This window comes from Mirounga leonina, unplaced genomic scaffold (assembly GCF_011800145.1).
Source record: "Mirounga leonina isolate KUSES-001 unplaced genomic scaffold, KU_Mleo_1.0 Mir_115, whole genome shotgun sequence".
NCBI classification, from domain to species: Eukaryota; Metazoa; Chordata; class Mammalia; order Carnivora; family Phocidae; genus Mirounga; species Mirounga leonina.
In genome coordinates this window covers 38592512-38610891 of record NW_023270268.1, presented here as the reverse complement: position 1 = coordinate 38610891, position 18380 = coordinate 38592512, and the positions used below count along the sequence as shown (strand labels likewise).

The following is an 18380-nucleotide window of genomic DNA, read 5'->3' as shown; positions in this document are numbered from 1 at the left end:
TTTTTATTTTTTATTAGAGAGAGAGAGTACAAGCAGGGGGAGCAGCAGGTAGAGGGAGAGGGAGAAGCAGGCTTCCCGCTCAACAGGGAGCCTGATGCAGGACTCGATCCCAGGACCCTGGAATCATGACCTGGGCCGAAGGCAGACGCTTAACCAACTGAGCCACCCAGGCGCCCCTAGACCTCCCTTTTAATGCAGAGGACTTTTGTAGCTCTAGACCTGGGGTGTAAGCATTCCCCAGTAGGAATGGATGTCTCTTTGATAGGATACTGAGCTGCTATGGATGTCCCCAAGTACAGTCAGCAACTGTTGTCCTCTGGAAAATGGGCAGATGCCCCATCAGATCACAGGCATGTGATCCTGACAGCAAGGAGAGTTGACCCCTCTTCTGTAAGTCCTGTTCCAATAAGCATCTGCATTTGCCTTCTGTCCTCTTTTCACTAAACATTCAACTGAACACTCCAATCTCATCCAAAACCTACCTCTTAGATGGAAGCTCCCTCTTCCCACATAACTCCATCCCATTTGAGGACAAACTAGAATCTACAGACTCTCAGGGAAGGAGTCCTGGGTGATGAAAGGGAAGAGATGACTACCACCAGTATTTTTGTAGATTTTAACCTGTAAAGCCTGAACTTTAACAAAATGCTTCCTAAAGGAGTTGTATTATACATTTAGACAGGCAATTCCTGTCAAAATTAAATCCACTAAGAGAAAAAAAGTAAGTGAAGCTTGCCAGATACAGGGAGTATAAACTGATGGAAGGTAAGATGGCAATCATGAGCAGAAGTACATTTATCCTTTCTAAAGTGCTGCTTGAGAAGATAATGCCCCAGCCTCTGAACCATCTCTGCCTCACATTTTGCAGCAGAGTTGAGCAAAGAATCAGTCATCAGCAACATAAATGTGATGAGAAAATTTACAGTGATTGAAATGGTACAGGGTTAACAATTCTAAACCAGGTAGATATTCAAAGAAAAGCAGAGTTCTCTGCTATTTCTGGAAAAGAATTGACATTTAAAGATGAATTTTGGAAGCAAGTTGGACATACAGGTATTGACATATTTATCCCTGTTTTCTGGGCCATAAAATAGAGAAGCTTAAGAACGTAATAGTTAGGGGCACCTGGGTGGCTCAGTCGGTTAAGCGGCTGCCTTTGGCTCAGGTCATGATCCCAGGGTCCTGGGATCGAGTCCCACATCGGGCTCCCTGCTCAGCGGGGAGCCTGCTTCTCCCTCTGCCCCTTCCCCTGCTTGTGCTCTCTCTCTGTCTCAAATAAATAAATTAAAAAAAAAAAAAAGAACGTAATAGTTAAAGTTCAAGGATTCGCAGCCTCATTGCAGCAATGTTTTCCTCAATGTTTCCCTGTGCTTATCTGTAGCTTGCAATTTTTGTTGCCAGAGCCTGCAACATATATCCCCTCTCCTTCCTCCTGAATCTGGGCCGGAAACAGAAGATCCCCTGGAATTTTCAGCACATGATGATGTTTTCAGGTATGTGAACTATGTTATATGCTAGTACTCCTGTTGTCTCACACTCTTACAGCACGTGGAAAGCAGCCTCAGGAAATGTAGAGATCTCCTGGTCCTCTTAACACATTGCATCTACTACTCTACCCCATCGTACCTAGTACCATGCTGATACTCTAAGTCCTGAGCAACAGTGGGATTTCTTTCTAAGAAGAAAATGAAACTAAAGGGAATTTTGTTGGAAAATACAGTATCTGCCAGAAACTGGCATAGAATAGGTATTCGACTTTCCCCTGACCTATTCCAGATCAATTTTCATATCAGGGAATTTGCATAGTCATTTCATATATTGTGTACTTGAAGATAAATAGTGTATAAGTGGTGCCATCTTTGTCCAATGTTAGGACTTCTCCCTAGAATCCCTTTCCTTTCCTATGCAAAACTCCAGGAACTTCCTGTAGTTAACACAAAAGTGAATCATATCTAAGTATGCTCAGTTATTAGTTGAGAAAACGGGTATTAATTGCATACTCACCTAGTGCCAAGAGCAGTTCTAAACACTAGTGGATGTAACTGACAAGTTCTCTGCTCTCAAGAAGCTTATGTTCTACTTGTTTAAACCATACCTGAAAGCTCCTTTGTCCAAAAGAAAATAAACCAAATGAATTTTCTGACCCTGAACTACTCTGGAAATTGTGATTTCTTTCTGTCCAATCATTTTCCTACCATCAGTCTTGCCTTATTCAGGGACCTTTTTCCTTACATGCCTTCTATGTATGAATACACTTACTTACACTCAGGGCAGTTCATGGGAATATACGTGAAATTACAATAAACAAACAAACAGACTCAGAATAGAGCAAGCAAATACAATTTGGGGCATGCAGGGGGATATGGAAAAACTGAGGAAACTATCACTTATTAAATATCTACTATTTGCCACTCACTATAGATCAATTCTATGAAGCAGATATTAAACCATATTTTAGATGGAGAAACTGAGGCTCAGGACCTCAAAGAGGTTATCTAACTTGGCCAAGGACAAAAGCATTCCTGAGCCCTGAAGTGGTTCAGGAATTCCCGAAGGTGAGAGGAGATTCCACTTTGAACCCACCCAAGTGTCTCAAAATCCATATTTTCAGAGGTAGTACTAGGAGTAAAAGACTTGTTTCACTTTCTGTTGCATTCTAGCCTGTTTTGCACAGTAAAGTATTAGTAGTTTCCAGGTTGAGAATGAGCTATTTAACCAAGTATGAAAAAATGGAGATCCAGAGCTTAAAATTGCCCTTCTGTAGGCTTCTGACAGTGCTTCCCTCCATTTCCAGATACGCTGGAATGAGAGAAAGAGTCATAAAGAGGATAAGTTGAACTGGTAGGTGATCTTTGACTTAGAACAGCAATGAACTTTGGAAATAAGTTGACTTCTATTATGGGAAAACAAAAAGCAAGTTTGATCACTTATAAATAGGAAGTCCCCACTGGGTTGCCCTTTAGCAAGTCATTTCTAGGAGCTGGAAAGCACTTTTCCTTCCTTCCCATCAAAACATCAGTAGTTTTCCTCTGGAGAATAAATACTCTGGCTTATTTTTAAAACTTAAGTATTATATTTTAAACAATGCTTTATTTTACAAAGATCACTTTGAGAAAGGTGTGAGGTTTTGAATAGCCATGTAGGGATATGAAGTGTCTGCCCAAATGACCACCTGACTTGATGGTTTCTCCAGGGTCTGGCACCTCCTATGTTTGCTTAGCTGTAGGAATTAGAACTATGCTAAAAACTGAGGCCAGCAATACAGTATGTATGGCCAAGGGATGTGAGGATGCCCAGAATTTGATGATATTTTATCTATTTCTATTTCTAGAAATATCTAGGGGATATTTCTAAAGCAGAGAGTCAGCAAACTATGGCCTTTGAACCAAATCTAGCCCAACTTTATTTGTAAATAAAGTTGAAACACAGCTATACCCCTTTGTTTACATATTGTCTTGTCTGTTGTTGCATTACAAAGGCAGAGTTGAGTTGTTTCTACAGAAATCACATGGCCCACAAAACCTAAAATATTTACTATCTGGCCTTGTTCTAAAACCTCATCACATTAAGGGAGTTGATATCTTTAGTTTAATTCAGGAGAATGTCAATCAGTTAGTACCCATCATCAAAAAGACCATCATGTCAAATTTTCAGGGCATCTACTACTATATATGATTATAATCCAGAGAATGACACCCATTGTCTTCCACACTGAGCATCCATGTCATCTGCTAGATATCAGTCACTCATTGTTAGCAGTTCACCAGCTTGACCTCAAGGGTTGCAGTCATCTTGGGTCAAAGTAAGCTTCTTTCTATAGATTTGCCTAGATTTTTGTTTTGTATGCTTTTCACATTGAAGTGAATCTGAACAAAAAAGAGATTGGGTTACTTCTATTTTTAATGCCATCTTAATTACAAATTAATAATATTGATGATATTCCCTGGCATGGTGGAAAAAACATTGGATTTTCCACTAAAAAGCTATCTTCTTAGCTTTAAAATGAGGAAATTGCAATGTTATGTGGTTATATAATGGAATCATAGATGCTCAATTCAAAAGTCACTCTAACCTTTCCAAGACCTTTTATGAACAATGTTTTGAGACTCAGATCCAGAGCAAGGTAGAATAGGCATTATTAGTCTCTTTCTACAGATTGAAAAGAGAGAGAGCCAGAATGAGGGAGACATGGAGAGATTGGGTATCTTGCTCACCATCTTACAACCAGTTAGAGAGAAAATGAGACTTGAACCCTAGCCTCTTGACTTTGAATTTAGAGCCTTCTAAACTGCATCACACTACTTCAGATTTACCCTAAGGTCATGAGAATAAAAGTTAAATCAAAACTATGCCCTTCCTAACACAGGCCAACCCCAACATGTATAACATGTCTCTCACACAAACCTGATCCTTGTCCATTTCACAATAAATCAAACATGTGGGTGACACCCCTCCCACATCAGTTCAAGTTCTACACTGCACCTACTGACCCCCATCAGAGTATAGGAAGCATCAGGTGAGTTCACCATGTGCAGTGCAGTATTTTTCTTCAAAAAAGAATGCTCTAGACTCAGCTTTGATTTTCTGCATGAATTCTCATATTCTATTTACTCAGGATCTAAAGTTTTAAATGTATTTGCCAGGAAATAAAGAATTTAAAAGGTCAACTTAGGGTAACATAAGCCAGAGAGAAGGTAAAGAAGCAGATCACATAACATATTGTCTAGCATTTTCTGTGGAAACCAGAAGAGAAAGACAGTCCCTTTAAAGAATATTTGCCTTTGGGGATCCTGGGTGGCTCAGTAAGTTAAGCATCTGACTTTTGATTTTAGCTCAGGTCTTGATCTCAGGGTTGTGAGTTCAAGCCCCACAGTTTAAGCTGGGTGTGGAGCCCATTTAAAATTTTTTTTTTTAATATTTGCTTTAGAATATAGCCTAGTGTTTTTAACTATGCCTAGAATTATGACTTTTAGTAGCCCTCTGGAAGACTCTAGTTGTCCATGCTTCAACAATACATTTATATGGAGCCTTTCTTTACATAGCTCAAAACATTTTTCAGAGTCCTTTGGAGATGGTGAACAATGACTCGTTATCTAAAATGGGAGTATGTAGCTAATAGGATCCAACAGTACATTAAAAGGATTATTCACTATAACCAAGTGGGATTTATTCCTGGGCTGCAGGGGTGGTTCAACATCCACAAATGAATGAACATGATACACCACATTAATTAAAAAAAGGATAAGAACCATATGATCCTCTCCATAAATGCAGAAAAGGTATTTGACAAAATACAGTATCTTTTCTTGATAAAAACCATCCACAATGTAGGGACAGAGGAAACATACCTCAACATCATAAAAGCCATCTATGAAAGACCCACAGCGAATATTATCCTCAATGGAGAAAAACTGAGATTTTCCCCCTAAGGTCAGGAACACAACAGGAATGTCCATTCCCACCACTGTTGTTCAACATAGTACTAGAAGTCCTAGCCTCGGCAATCAAACAACAAAAAGAATTAAAAGGCATCCAAATCAGAAAAGAACAAATCAAACTTTCACTCTTCGCAAATGACGTGATACCCTATGTAGAAAACCCAAAAGACTCCACCAAACAATTGCTAGAACTGATACAGGAATTCAGCAAAGTCACAAGATATAAAATCAATGCACAGGAGTCTGTTGCATTTATATACACCAACAATGAAGCAGCAGAAAGAGAAATCAAGGAAATCAGTCCTATTTACAATTGCACCAAAAACCATAAGATACCTAGGAATAAACCTAACCAAAGAGACAAAAGATCTGTACTCTGAAAACTATAGAACACTTATGAAAAAAATTGAGGAAGACACAAAGAAATGGAAAAACATTACATGCTCACAGATTGGAAGAACAAATATTGTTAAAATGTCTATGCTACCCAAAGCAATCTACACACTCAATGCAATCCCTATCAAAACACCACCAGCATTTTTCACAGAGCTGGAACAAACAATTCCAAAATTTGTATGGAACCAGAAAAGACCCCAAATAGCCAAAGCAATGTTGAAAAAGAAAACTAAAGCTGGTGGCATCACAGTTCCAGACTTCAAGCTAAATTACATCAAGATAGTATGGTACTGGCACAAAAACAGACACATAGATCAGTGGAACAGAATAAAAACCCCAGAAATGGACCCACAACTCTATGGTCAACTAATCTTTGACAAAGCAGGAAAGGATATCCAATGGAAAAAAGACAGTCTCCTCAACAAATGGTTTTGGGAAAATTGGACAGCCACATGCAGAAGAATGAAACTGACCATTCTCTTACACCATACACAAAGATAAACCCAAAATGGATGAAAGACCTAAATGTAAGACAGGACAGCATCAAAATCCTAGAGGAGAACACAGGCAGCAACCTTTTTGACCTTGGCCACGGCAACTTCTTGCTAGACACGTCTCCAGAGGCAAGGGAAACGAAAGCAAAAATGAACTATTGGGACTTTATCAAGATAAAAAGCTTCTGCACAGCAAAGGAAACAGTCAACAAAACTAAAAGGCATCCTACAGAATGGGAGAAGATATTCACAAATGAAATATCAGATAAAGGGCTAGTATCCAAAATCTATAAAGAGCTTATCAAAGTCCACACCCCAAAAAAAAAATCCAGTTAAGAAATGGGCAGAAGATTTCTCCAAAGAAGACATGCAAATGGCTAACAGACACATGGAAAAAATGCTCAACATCACTTAGCATCAGGGAAATACAAATGAAAACCACAATAAGATACCACCTCACATCAGTCAGAATGGCTAAAATTAACAACTCAGGAAATAACAGATGTTGGCGAGGATGCAAAGAGAGGGGAACCCTCTTACACTGCTGGTGGGAATGCAAACTGGTGAAGCCACTCTGAAAAACAGTATGGAGTTTCCTCAAAAAGTTAAAAATAGAACTACCCTATGACCCAGCAATTACACTACTAGGTATTTATCCAAAGGATACAAAAATAGTGATTCAATGGGGCAACTGCAATCCCAATGTTTATAGCAGCAATGACCACAATTGCCAAACTATGAAAAGAGCCCAGATGTCCATTGACAGATGAATGGATAAAGAAGATTTGATATAGATATATATAGATATAGATATATAGATACACACACACACAATGGAATATTACTCAGCCATCGAAAAGAATGAAATCTTATCATTTGTAACTATGTGGATGAAGCTAGAGGGTATTATGCTAAGTGAAATAAGTCAGTCAGAGAAAGACACATGACATACGATTTCACTCATATGTGGAATTTAAGAAACAAAGTAGATGAACATAAGGGGAGTGAAGGAAAAATAAAATAAGATAAAAAGAGTGAGGCAAACCATAAGAACTCTTAACTATAATAAACTGAGTGTTGTGGGTAGGGGGAGTAATTGGGTGATGGCCATTAAGGAGGGCACTTGATGTAATGAGCACTGGGTGTTATATGCAATTGATGAATCACTAAATTCTACCCCTAAAACTAATAATACACTATATGTTAACTAAATTGAATTTAAATTAAACATTTTAAAATAAAACAGGAATATGAACTTATGTACACATTTAGTCATTCACAGTCCTCCAGCTCTTCTTTCAGTGGACATTCATTGACACACTCTTTGGGTAGGTATTTAGGTAAACAAAGACAAAGATACTGACCTTGCCCTTAAGAGGTTTGCAGCCTATAGAGAGCTTGGCTTTGTGTGGCCTAAACTTGGTTCACTAAGACAGTGTACCTCAGGTGGTTCAAAGTCCAGTCAAATAAGAACTAGAACTTTCTGTCTTAGTCAATACATCTACCATTTAATAAATCCTTTTCCAACATCTTTACCCTCACCTTATGCATACCCTTTTGGCACTGGGCAGAACAGTTAGCAATGCCTGCCAAACAGAAGTGGATTCACTTGTAAAGCTAACAAGGCTTAAGCCTCAGTCTTCCTCATTCACACGGGCCCCTTCCAAGATCCCTAGAGGGGCCCTATAAGTGTGTTCTGATGGCGTGTAAAGTCGGTAAAAGATATTCTTTGTATTATTTTTCCTAAAGAGGGTGCCCAAGATATATAAATTTCACCTCAAGGTGAAAGTCTACAAAGCGATCCAGCTGTTTATCACTCATCACCCGCTAGTGAGTGGGACCTGCAGCGAGCCTTGAAATAGGGGCTTTGAGCTGAGTAGATAATGTTGTTGAGGAAAGCCCACATTGTTCAGGGATGACCCCACCACCCCTGCTGCCACCCGCTTCCCCGGCCTCCACCTTTTGCCACTAGAGCCAATTAAGCGGAGTGAAGCAACTGTCAGAACCCAGATCGTGTTTCTCACCTAGCACAGACCTTACCTGATTTATTTTGTATAGACTAGTCAGCTACACGCACAAAGCCTTGGAATCTGAAAATGAGGAATTGTCTCAAGGTCCGTGGTTGTCTCTCTGCCTTGCAAAGCTTTCAGTAATGCAAATTCTCTTTTTGGTAGCTAGGTTGCTGTTTAGAGTCAATTAGGGGAAGTTTACCCTGAGACATTTTTAAGGCCTTCTTTAAATTCAAGGCCAGGAGTTCGGAACTGCCTTGGTGTATCGTGTGACACCCAGCACAAAGGGCTTAAGAGGAACGCTGAGCTCCCCTGAAACTGTTCCTGTTGCCCTTGAGCACAGCCCTAGTTAATGCCAGGAGTGAGCTGCCCCGGCCCAGCTCTCAGTTCCCTTGAAACCAAAGAGGCAGAGTTCTGTGGTTTAAATTAAAGGAGGAGATGTGCTTCGCACAAATTAGCTTTCCTATTGTTGTGGTGCATATTACAAAGATCAGGCCTCTTGTTTTAATTCAAATCCATGTGCTGCAATTTTTATTTAATTTAAAACTGAAGAAGAGCCGGGAGTTGCTAGAAGGAGGGGAAATGCCAAGCCCAGCTGAGCCCTGGCAGCCTTCCTGAGACCGCTGTGACTCGGAGACCGTGTCCCGCTGGGCTACAGAGCCTCTGTGCAGTGCTGCTGTGCTGATCTGAACAGGAGGGAGGCCTGGAAGTGCTTGGGCAAGTTGAAGGAGGCTGACAATATGTCAGAGAACATGCTTCTCCAATTTGTCCATTTCTGCTGTGTTTGGAAGAGACGCGAAAACCCTGATGTGTACTGTTGCGTAAACTCGAAAGAGTTTTAACCAGGCAAATGTGGCCACAGCGTACAGATATAATATAAAACTTCACCCATGAGCTCAGGTTGCCATGAAGACAACAGCACCAGTGTCTCTAGGCTTTGCTGGTAATGTTGTTGTTGCTCATTTGGTTGTCCATCGGCACTCATTCTTAGCCTTCAAATAGCGGCCAGCGTCGAAGGATTAAGAGAAAGTCATGGAAGAAAAACTTAAATTAAGAAAAATTTTCCATTAGCATTCATTTTTTTCCCCCTGGGTGGTGAAAAGACTGCCACTCTTATTTAAGTGTTGGGGAACACCGTGTTCTGCAGCTCACAGAACAGCAGTATTCCTCGGAAGGACAACTTAAGAACCACTGTCGAGTTGTAGGAGACCACCTTTCTCTGTGTCTTTTTGGTGAGCCACCAGTCATGCCATGGTCAGAGCCAATTTGAGACTGACTCAAAAGTGGCCTTATCAACTGCAGCCAGGAAGACAACTAGAGGAATTCATGAAAGTGAAGAAGGAAAGTCATTGTGTCAGCAATGCTTAGGAATCTGTGTTTATTACTGCCCAAGCTAATGGAACTCCAGTTAAGCTACCAGGACTGCCCCACAATTACCAGTCATCACATAAAGGGACACGTCCATGCCTTCTTGATCTTGAACCCAAACCTGTCTTTTAATAAGATATCCGGGTAATTCATGTGCACATGAAGGTTCGAGAAGCATGTCCCAGTACATCATCACAATTAACAGTTTTCTGTTCTGAATCTCTTTCTTCAATCTATTCCTCCTACCTCTTCTGTTTTGCCTTAGACCCTCCTAGATGCCAGTCTTGCTTCTTGTTCTTGCATCTGCCATCTGATCAGCATAACAATGTTTACCCAGTTATTGAATTCCTTCCAGTTCCTTAAGCTTGCTGAGGTCTTTCCCCCTATTCACTCAGACTCTCCCTCTGCTCAAAACTCTGGCCACACCCCCCTATCTTCAATTCTTTTATTCAACTAATTCCTTTTTATATCTCAGCTTAGACATCACATCCTGTAGGAAGCCTTGGTAACTCAGGTCTAGGTTGGTCCCCCTCATCTGTTTCCATAGCACCCAATACTTCTCCTCTCCTAATACCCATCACATTACACTATGAATTTTGGCTTGCCTGCCTCATTCCCTTCTAGACTGCTTTGTAAGCCCATACACAGATCTGTTTGGTTTACTCTGTACCTCAGCACTCAGCACATTCGGTGAAACTGAGTATCCTTCCACAAGTAATTGGTGGATGAGTAAGCAAATGAATGAACAACCTACAACATTTTCTTCCCAACTAGAATTGCACATTTCACTAAAATGACCACTTAAGGGCTATCCATTCCTGTTCTGTGAGCCCTGGGAAATTCTAATCCCGGAATTGGTCCCATAAGCACCTCTCAGACCAAACTTTCCTGGTTCCACAGACGGGAGCTAAGCAATGATAACTCTAAGGAAAGAGATCAACAAATAAAACCTTTCATGTTTTAAATGAAAGAAAATATATTTAACCTACTCACTTCTGGCTAAAAAACCCTTCTCTGAGTGTTGATAACAATAAACATTGTTAATACTTCCTGAAAGTACCATTTGGATCTAAGAATATTTTTCAAATCTCTGTTTAATTTGTGTTGGAGGGATGTGTTTGTTTTTCAATCAAAAACCTAAGATCTCATTAAAAACCCTGGGACGTTTATATCAGTCAGATGAATTGAATCAAGATCAGGCTACCTCTAACTTCAGCTTGGAAAAAGATTTCTTTAAATGTACATACAAGGAGGGCGCCTGGGTGGCTCAGTTGGTTAAGCGACTGCCTTCGGCTCAGGTCATGATCCTGGAGTCCCGGGATCAAGTCCCATATCGGGCCCCCTGTTCAGCAGGGAGTCTGCTTCTCCCTCTGACCCTCCCCCCTCTCATGTGCTCTCTCTCTCTCTCTCATTCTCTCTCTCAAATAAATAAATAAAAGATCTTAAAAAAAATTATTAAATGTGCATACAAGGGTTATTTGAGAGTCTGAGCCCTCTAGGCAACAAGTTCTTTCTTACCTCTCCTCTTCCCTTGTTCATAATTCCAGAGAGAGACAGCCTGGATGATGCCATCATGTCTTCAAGCATTCCTTGCCAGGCCTAACCCCTTTGCAGGCCCCTCACCCAGAGTCCAGTGTTCCCTCACCCACCCATACTGTATAGTCTTCCTGCCCTGGGCACATCTTGTGCAATTAATTAGGCCACTATCCCTTCCTTACCACTACAAGGCCACTAACTAGTTAATGCAGCACAGGCTCAGAACGTTTTCTTCATTAGAGGAGATGAATTTCTACTGAACCCTCATCTCTCACTGTGGCCTGGCGTAGGCATTAATGAGCAAAGTGGACAACTGGAGTAGATCTTCTGAGGTCTTCAAATGGGACAGAGTTAACCAGCTTATGCAGGAAATGTATCAAGTAGTCACAGAAAAAGTCACCTTAAATAATGAAGAACCATGAGCACCATTTCTGTGACAAAAGTAGACAGGCATAGTAGGTCCATATGAATGGCAGATCCCATTAAGTCCCCACAGTGTCAAATGCTGAGAAAAGTGCATGTGGTTATGATAAATTCAGAACATTTGAGAACTAGCTTAGACCTGTGGTCAGTCCCATAGAGTTGTTTTCTCCTATTATTAGGTCAAAACATTATCATTCTGCACTTTGCTCCAAAATAAATTTACAATAAAAATTATTAGCTCTTGCATTTTTATTATTATTATAATTTTTTTAAAGATTTTATTTATTTGACAGAGACACAGAGAGAGCAGGAGCACAAACAGGGGGAGTGGGAGAGGGAGAAGCAGGGTCCCCGCTGAGCGGGGAGCCCGATGCGGGGCTCCATCCCAGGACGCTGGGATCATGACCTGAGCCAAAGGCAGACGCTTAACAACTGAGCCACCCAGGCACCCCTAGCTCTTGCATTTTTAAGCAACAAATTAGATTCTGCTATTTGGCACACCACAATATTTTCTAAATATAAACTGTTTTGGTGCAGTGCAATGAGCTCAGGCTTTCACGCTGGCTCAGCCACATGGAGCTATGTGATTAACCCTCCCCAAATCTCAGCTCCCTTGACTGTAAAATGGGGATAATCATACTTACCTTAGATGGTCAGTGTTGAAAACCACTAGAAAATATATATAAAGTGCCTGGCACTGGACTGCCGCCTAAGAAACACTCAACAGATGGGAATTTCTATCACTTTCTTTAACCACCACAGATGAGACAGCCATTAGGGCTTCACAGAGACATGATATAAACTCACAACTCACAACTGCTCACAACTCACAACTGCTGTCCGGAAAACCTCCTATCAGAGACGGGGGTTTTCATTCCAAAAAAGGTTTGACTATCAAATCACTGCCAGGGACACTCTCTGAGGCCAGTGCAGAAGCGTTAGTGACATGCCCATGGAAAACAAGACCCGATGCCCCTCTTTTCCTTCATTTAAGGACAATCATTGACATTCTCCTCTTCATTCTAACAGTATTGCACTAAATACATAAATCAAAATGTTATAACTCAAAGTACCAGTTTTTGTGAGCAAAATATACTGGACCCCCCTCTGGGACAAATTGACCCATGCAAAATGTCACAATCAACTTAGACATTTATTGAGTGTGAGAAAGTGGCAAGATCTTGTAGATAACCCAGTCATCCTATCTAGTGAGACAGTGGAGCCAACAACAGCAAACCGGCTTCTCAAAGACACTGAGTAATGAAACAATCCAGAATGCTTGTCACCTCTCCCTGTTTCGTTCTTTCTTTTTTTATTTTTTTAAGATTTTATTTACTTATTTGACAGAGAAAGAGAGAGAGAGCACAAGCAGGGGGAGCAGCAGGCAGAGAGAGAGGGTGAAGCAGGCTCACCACTGAGCAGGGAGCCCCATGCAGGACTCTATCCCAGGACCCTGAAATCATGACCTGAGCCGAAGGCAGACGCTTCGCTGACTGAGCCACCCAGGCGCCCCGCCTCTCCCTGTTTCAAGGATAAGGTCCTAGGATCCAGGAACAGAAATAATTTTATCATTTAATTCAGGAACTTCCTGTGTACATTTCAGTTTTTCAGGATGTCCAGAATGTCAGAGATATCACAAATATCTGATTGATAATTTTAACCAAATTAAACTGTCCATTGAGGCAAACAAATAGACTACATTATTTTTCCCTATTTTCTGCCTGAATTTGCTTACTAACTACTTGCTTGTTTGGGCATTATGTAGACATAACCTTAGAAAACTATCAACACACATGAACAGAGTTCATGTCTATGCCAGGCACCAATCCCTCTAATTCTGCCCTCAGGTGCTGTGGATAGAGTTTAAAAGAAGTCAATAGGATTGACTCAAGTAAGTTATATGTGCAAATGAGCAAGAAGCAGTTATTTTTAAAAATGCCTGTGCTAAATTTCCATACTGCAATTAAGTAATTTAGGAATTTTCAGCAGTAGTTCTGATATACTGGGGAGGTGCAAATGCTGTTCAGGCAACCAGGTCCTTCACGGGCAGACCAAACCTCTATGAATAGGGCTGGGTCTCAGCCCCACTGCCCAGCCTCCCCCTGATTTTGCCTGGAAGGCTCTTTCTTCCAAAAGCACCAGGAACTATTTTAGAGATCTGGTTCCACATGAGGAAAGAAGTAGACACAAAGACAGGTGCCCTGCCTATGAATGACAACCTTGCCCTCCCTTTACAGGATCCTCCATCCCACTCATCACCCACTTCCCTTAGTGCCTGAGGAGTGTCACCGGACTTCCCTGGAGTTGTTTTTTAAATTCCACAAGTAAACATGAGAGCATGCATGTTAACAAGTATTTTTAAATGTATGCTGTTTAGGAGGATTGTGTGCTATCCTTTCTCAACAGATTTCTTCCTTCTGATTGTCTTCAGTTGTTTTTTTCCTGGCAAGAAGCTAATCTTGGCTGCCCAAGGAAATGGGAGTTTTGACTGGAGAGTCTAAAACAGGTCATTTTAGATTAGGATAGACTGATCCTGAGAAAGGGAGAAAGAGAGAAGGAAGAAAGGAGAGAGAGCTAGAGATGGTGCAGAATGAGTAGGGGAGGAGAAGCAAAAGGCAAAATATGTATTTCAAAATGTTGCCTCTAACTGTTCTTCTGCCCAGGAGAAGGGAAGAAAATTTTCTTCTTTGCATTTTTCCTTAAAACTCAAACTTAAGATAACCATGATTTTTTAAAATATTCGTTATGAGTTAAATATTCAATAGGGGGAATGAAACAGATTGAATAACCAGCCATAGCATTTACTATGTAACCTTGGCCACTCCATCCCTCCCAGTCCCTATTTGCTCTCCTGTTAAAAAAGTATTTTGTGATTCTACAGGGACATGTAGGGGAGAGAGGGGTGGGGGAGGTGGAGGTAAAGAGCTTTAGGACGTAGAGAGCTTTAGGATAAGCACAGAAACTCCCAAAATTCAGTGGTTGAACAACAACGGTAAAATCCTCTCTGGCTCATATTAACATGGAAGCAGGGGAAAAGATGCTCCTCCTCTAGATGGGTGATTCGGATATCACCAGGCTCTTTCCATATTGTGGCATCATGTCCCCAAGCCAAGGGTTCTAAAAATGTGGTCCCTGGACCAGCGGTATCACCTCCATCTGGGAACTTATGTAAAAAGCAAATTCTTGCGCCCCACCACAGACCCACTCAATTAGACACTCTGGGGGTGAAGCTCAGCAATCTGAGGTTGAACAAGTCCTCCAGCTGGTTCTGATGTAGCTAAAGTGTGGGAAACCCTGCTACAGGGACTCATTGAGATTTATACCCAGCCAGTGGAAGGGGAAAGAGAGACTGGGGTAAGAACAGCTGTTTCTTAAAAGCCTTGGCCCAGGAATGACATCTATCACTTCTGCTTTCATTTCCCTAGTAAGAAGTAGCCATCTGGCTATACCTAGCTGCAAGAGATGCTAAGAAATGTAGTTTATGCAGTTACAGCAACATAGCATGGATGATAAGAATAGGTTATGGTAGACAGATAGCCATTTTTGTCAAAATAGCCCTCCACAATAGGAACATTATCACCATTTATAACATTGCTCCTATCGGAAAAAGCAATCCAGTGTCACACTAGGGTTTCTCAACCCCAGCAACTATTGACATTTGGGGCCACGTAATTCTTTTGGCCGGGGGGGCGCTGTCTTGTACATTGTAGGATGTTTAGCAGTACCCCAGTCTCTACCCACAAGATTAAGTGTAGTGTCCCCTGCCCCCTAGCTGTAGACAAACACAAATGTCTCCAGACATTGCCAAATATTCCCAGGGGGGACAAAATCACCCAACTTGAAAACCACTGGTTTAAACAGAAAACTCATAAGTTGACTTCCAGAATGCAACCTGGCCGTAAGTTGGGTACTACTCGTTGAATATTGACTTTCTTCTGATCTCTGTTAACCTTTTTTTTGAAATTCTCTGTTGAAGATTTCAGCTAGTGGCAAGGATTATTCCACAGTTTACTACCACATGCACCTTACCTACATAAAAATAAATTTCCAAAGCCAGAGGCATCTATGCATCTTAACTCAAAGCTGTGAGAGAGCTAATCCTATTTACAGTACCCTTCCTGGCTGCCCAAGGCATCCAAAAGCAAACTTCATTTTATGCAAAAATATACCAAAGTCATGTTGCATTCCTTCTCAGTGGCCTTACGTTTAAATGATTCAAGTTCAGGAAGAGAGATGAAGGAAAGAAAGTTCTGCTTGTCTAATACAGACTTAGTTTCCAAAAAAACTCAATTTATTTTTGAATGCAGAAGACTTTTCCACTGAAACAATCTGTTGGCATCTATTCCATGTGATAAAATAATGTTGAACTGAAAATGGAACCATGTAGCAAGGTTGTACTATCCTGGAAAATGTATTTTGAAACCAGACTGACATTTTTGCTGAAAGTAGTTACTCTTTGCAAGGTCATGGGACTTCAGCAAGGGTAAAAGCAATATATAATTCAATTGTAGATCCAAACTAGGGCTTGATTTATCAGATTGATGATGAGAATGTGTTAAATCTTTGAAATCAACTCCCTCATAGTACTTGAAATGAAAGGAAAGAAAGGATTGCAATTGATTATACCCCAAATGGAAAGGAAGTCAGCAAAATAACTCACTTAAGAGGCATTTCTTTTAAGGGATAGGTCAGTTTCTCAGGGACATTTCTGCATCCCTGTCCATCTACTGCTCATTTTCTTTTGGGTTCCAGTTGTGTTTCAAATGCAAAATATGACCTTTCCCTCATCAGTTCATTCATATATTCGTCCAATACTGGAGTGCCTACTTTCCAGGAGTAGCACTGGATATGCTCTCACCAATCTTGCTTTCTTGTGAAGGGATACAGATCTTAAAGATTAAAAAATAAACATGATAGGGGCGCCTGGGTGGCTCAGTCGTTAAGCGTCTGCCTTCGGCTCAGGTCATGATCCCAGGGTCCTGGGATCAAGCCCCGCATCGGGCTCCCTGCTCCGCGGGAAGCCTGCTTCTCCCTCTCCCACTCCGCCTGCTTGTGTTCCCTCTCTCGCTGTGTCTCTCTCTGTCAAAATAAATAAATAAAATCTTTAAAAAAAAATAAATAAATAAACATGATAATTCCAGATGTTGGTAAGTGCAGTAAAAGACACACAAAGAAGACCTGGCTGAAAGTGGAGGGCACTTAGGTGGCATGGTCAGAACAGTCTTTCTGAGGACTGAGATGAGGAGGAACAGCCAAGGGGCAGTCTGGGAAGAGAGTGGAGGTGGGAGAAGCAGCAAATACAAAGGCCTTGAGGCAAGAACAGACTTTGTTTAAAATAAACTTTATCGGGGCGCCTGGGTGGCTCAGTTGTTAAGCGTCTGTCTTCGGCTCAGGTCATGATCCCAGGGTCCTGGGGTCGAGCCCCGCATTGGGCTCCCTGCTCCGCAGGAAGCCTGCTTCTTCCTCTCCCATTCCCCCTGCTTGTGTTCCCTCTCTCGCTGTGTGTCTCTCTCTCTGTCAAATAAATAAATAAAATTTTTTTAAAAAATAAATAAAATAAACTTTATCTTCCTACACTCTCAAACTCCAAACTTCCCTCCCATCTTCCCACTCTCTCCAGTAAAAAGACTCTAACCTCTCCACTGAACTCCAGACTTAGATCTAACTACCCACTCAGTCTCTTCATTTGGATGACCAATAGGCATCTTGGATTTCACATGGCCAGATCATGATCTTTGACATCCCCCCATATACCAGACATGCTCTCCCCACAGTTTTCCCCAGTTCTTCCAGTGGCTTAGGCCTTAAGCTCTTGGAGTTCTCTCTTCTTCTCATACCCTTCATCCAACTCATCAGCAAATACTGCCAACCTTTGACATTATTCCCACATCTATAATGCTACCACTCTAGTCTGATCTCTTTAACGTCTTACCCACATTAATGCAGCAGCCTCCTTCACTGACCTTCTACCTCAAGCCTGGAAATCAGTTTTTTATACCAGAGCCAGAGTGATGCTCTTAAGCATAGAGTAGATCATATCACTACCCTGCCAAAAACCTTCCTAAAGTTTTCCATCTCAAAATAAAATGTAAAAGCCTTGCTATTCAATAGCCCAACATGATCTGGCTCTGTTACCTCTTTGGCAATATCTTTTTCCACTCCTTGCCCCCTGCCACATTCATTACATTCCAGCCATGTCAGTCCCTTTGCTGCTACTTGAACGTATCAGACATATCCTTACCTCAGGAACTTTGCACCTACTGTTCCAGAAGCCTGGAATGCTTTTCTTCCAGATACCCACATGGTCTTTCTTCTATTAGAGTCTCTGCTCAAATGCCACCTAGCCAGAGTGGTTTTTCTAACCACCCTAAACACCCCCACTACATATATATATTTCCAACTAATCTGGAAGTTCCTTTAAGACAGAGACTATCTCTTATTTACTACTATCCCCTGGAGCCTGAATGAATGAAAGGATGAATGAATGAGTACATGAGTAACACTACCTCATATCTAGAGGGTCAGAAACCTCTGCAGTTGTTCAATTTAAAAAACATTTACTGAGTTTCATGCTTCAGGTACTACAAGTGTAAGGAAGATGTAATTCCAAACTTTAAAAGATTAAGAATTGAGGGTAAATAACAGATTAAATTAAACTACTGATTCATTTCAGAATATCATTTACTGATGCAAGTGGCATGACAATATGTTTTCTG

General features: G+C 41.1%; 1 protein-coding gene across 5 annotated transcripts in view; it reads left to right on the top strand.

Moving 5' to 3' along the window:
- The window catches only part of SLC9A9 (solute carrier family 9 member A9), a 685847-nt gene that overhangs the window by 452457 nt on the left and 215010 nt on the right, over positions 1-18380 (top strand). For all 5 annotated transcript variants that reach the window (XM_034996352.1, XM_034996353.1, XM_034996348.1 and 2 more), the window contains one exon: positions 1382-1493. In XM_034996352.1, coding sequence (XP_034852243.1) covers positions 1382-1493 — 112 coding nt within the window. The remainder of the gene's footprint in view (positions 1-1381; positions 1494-18380) is intronic.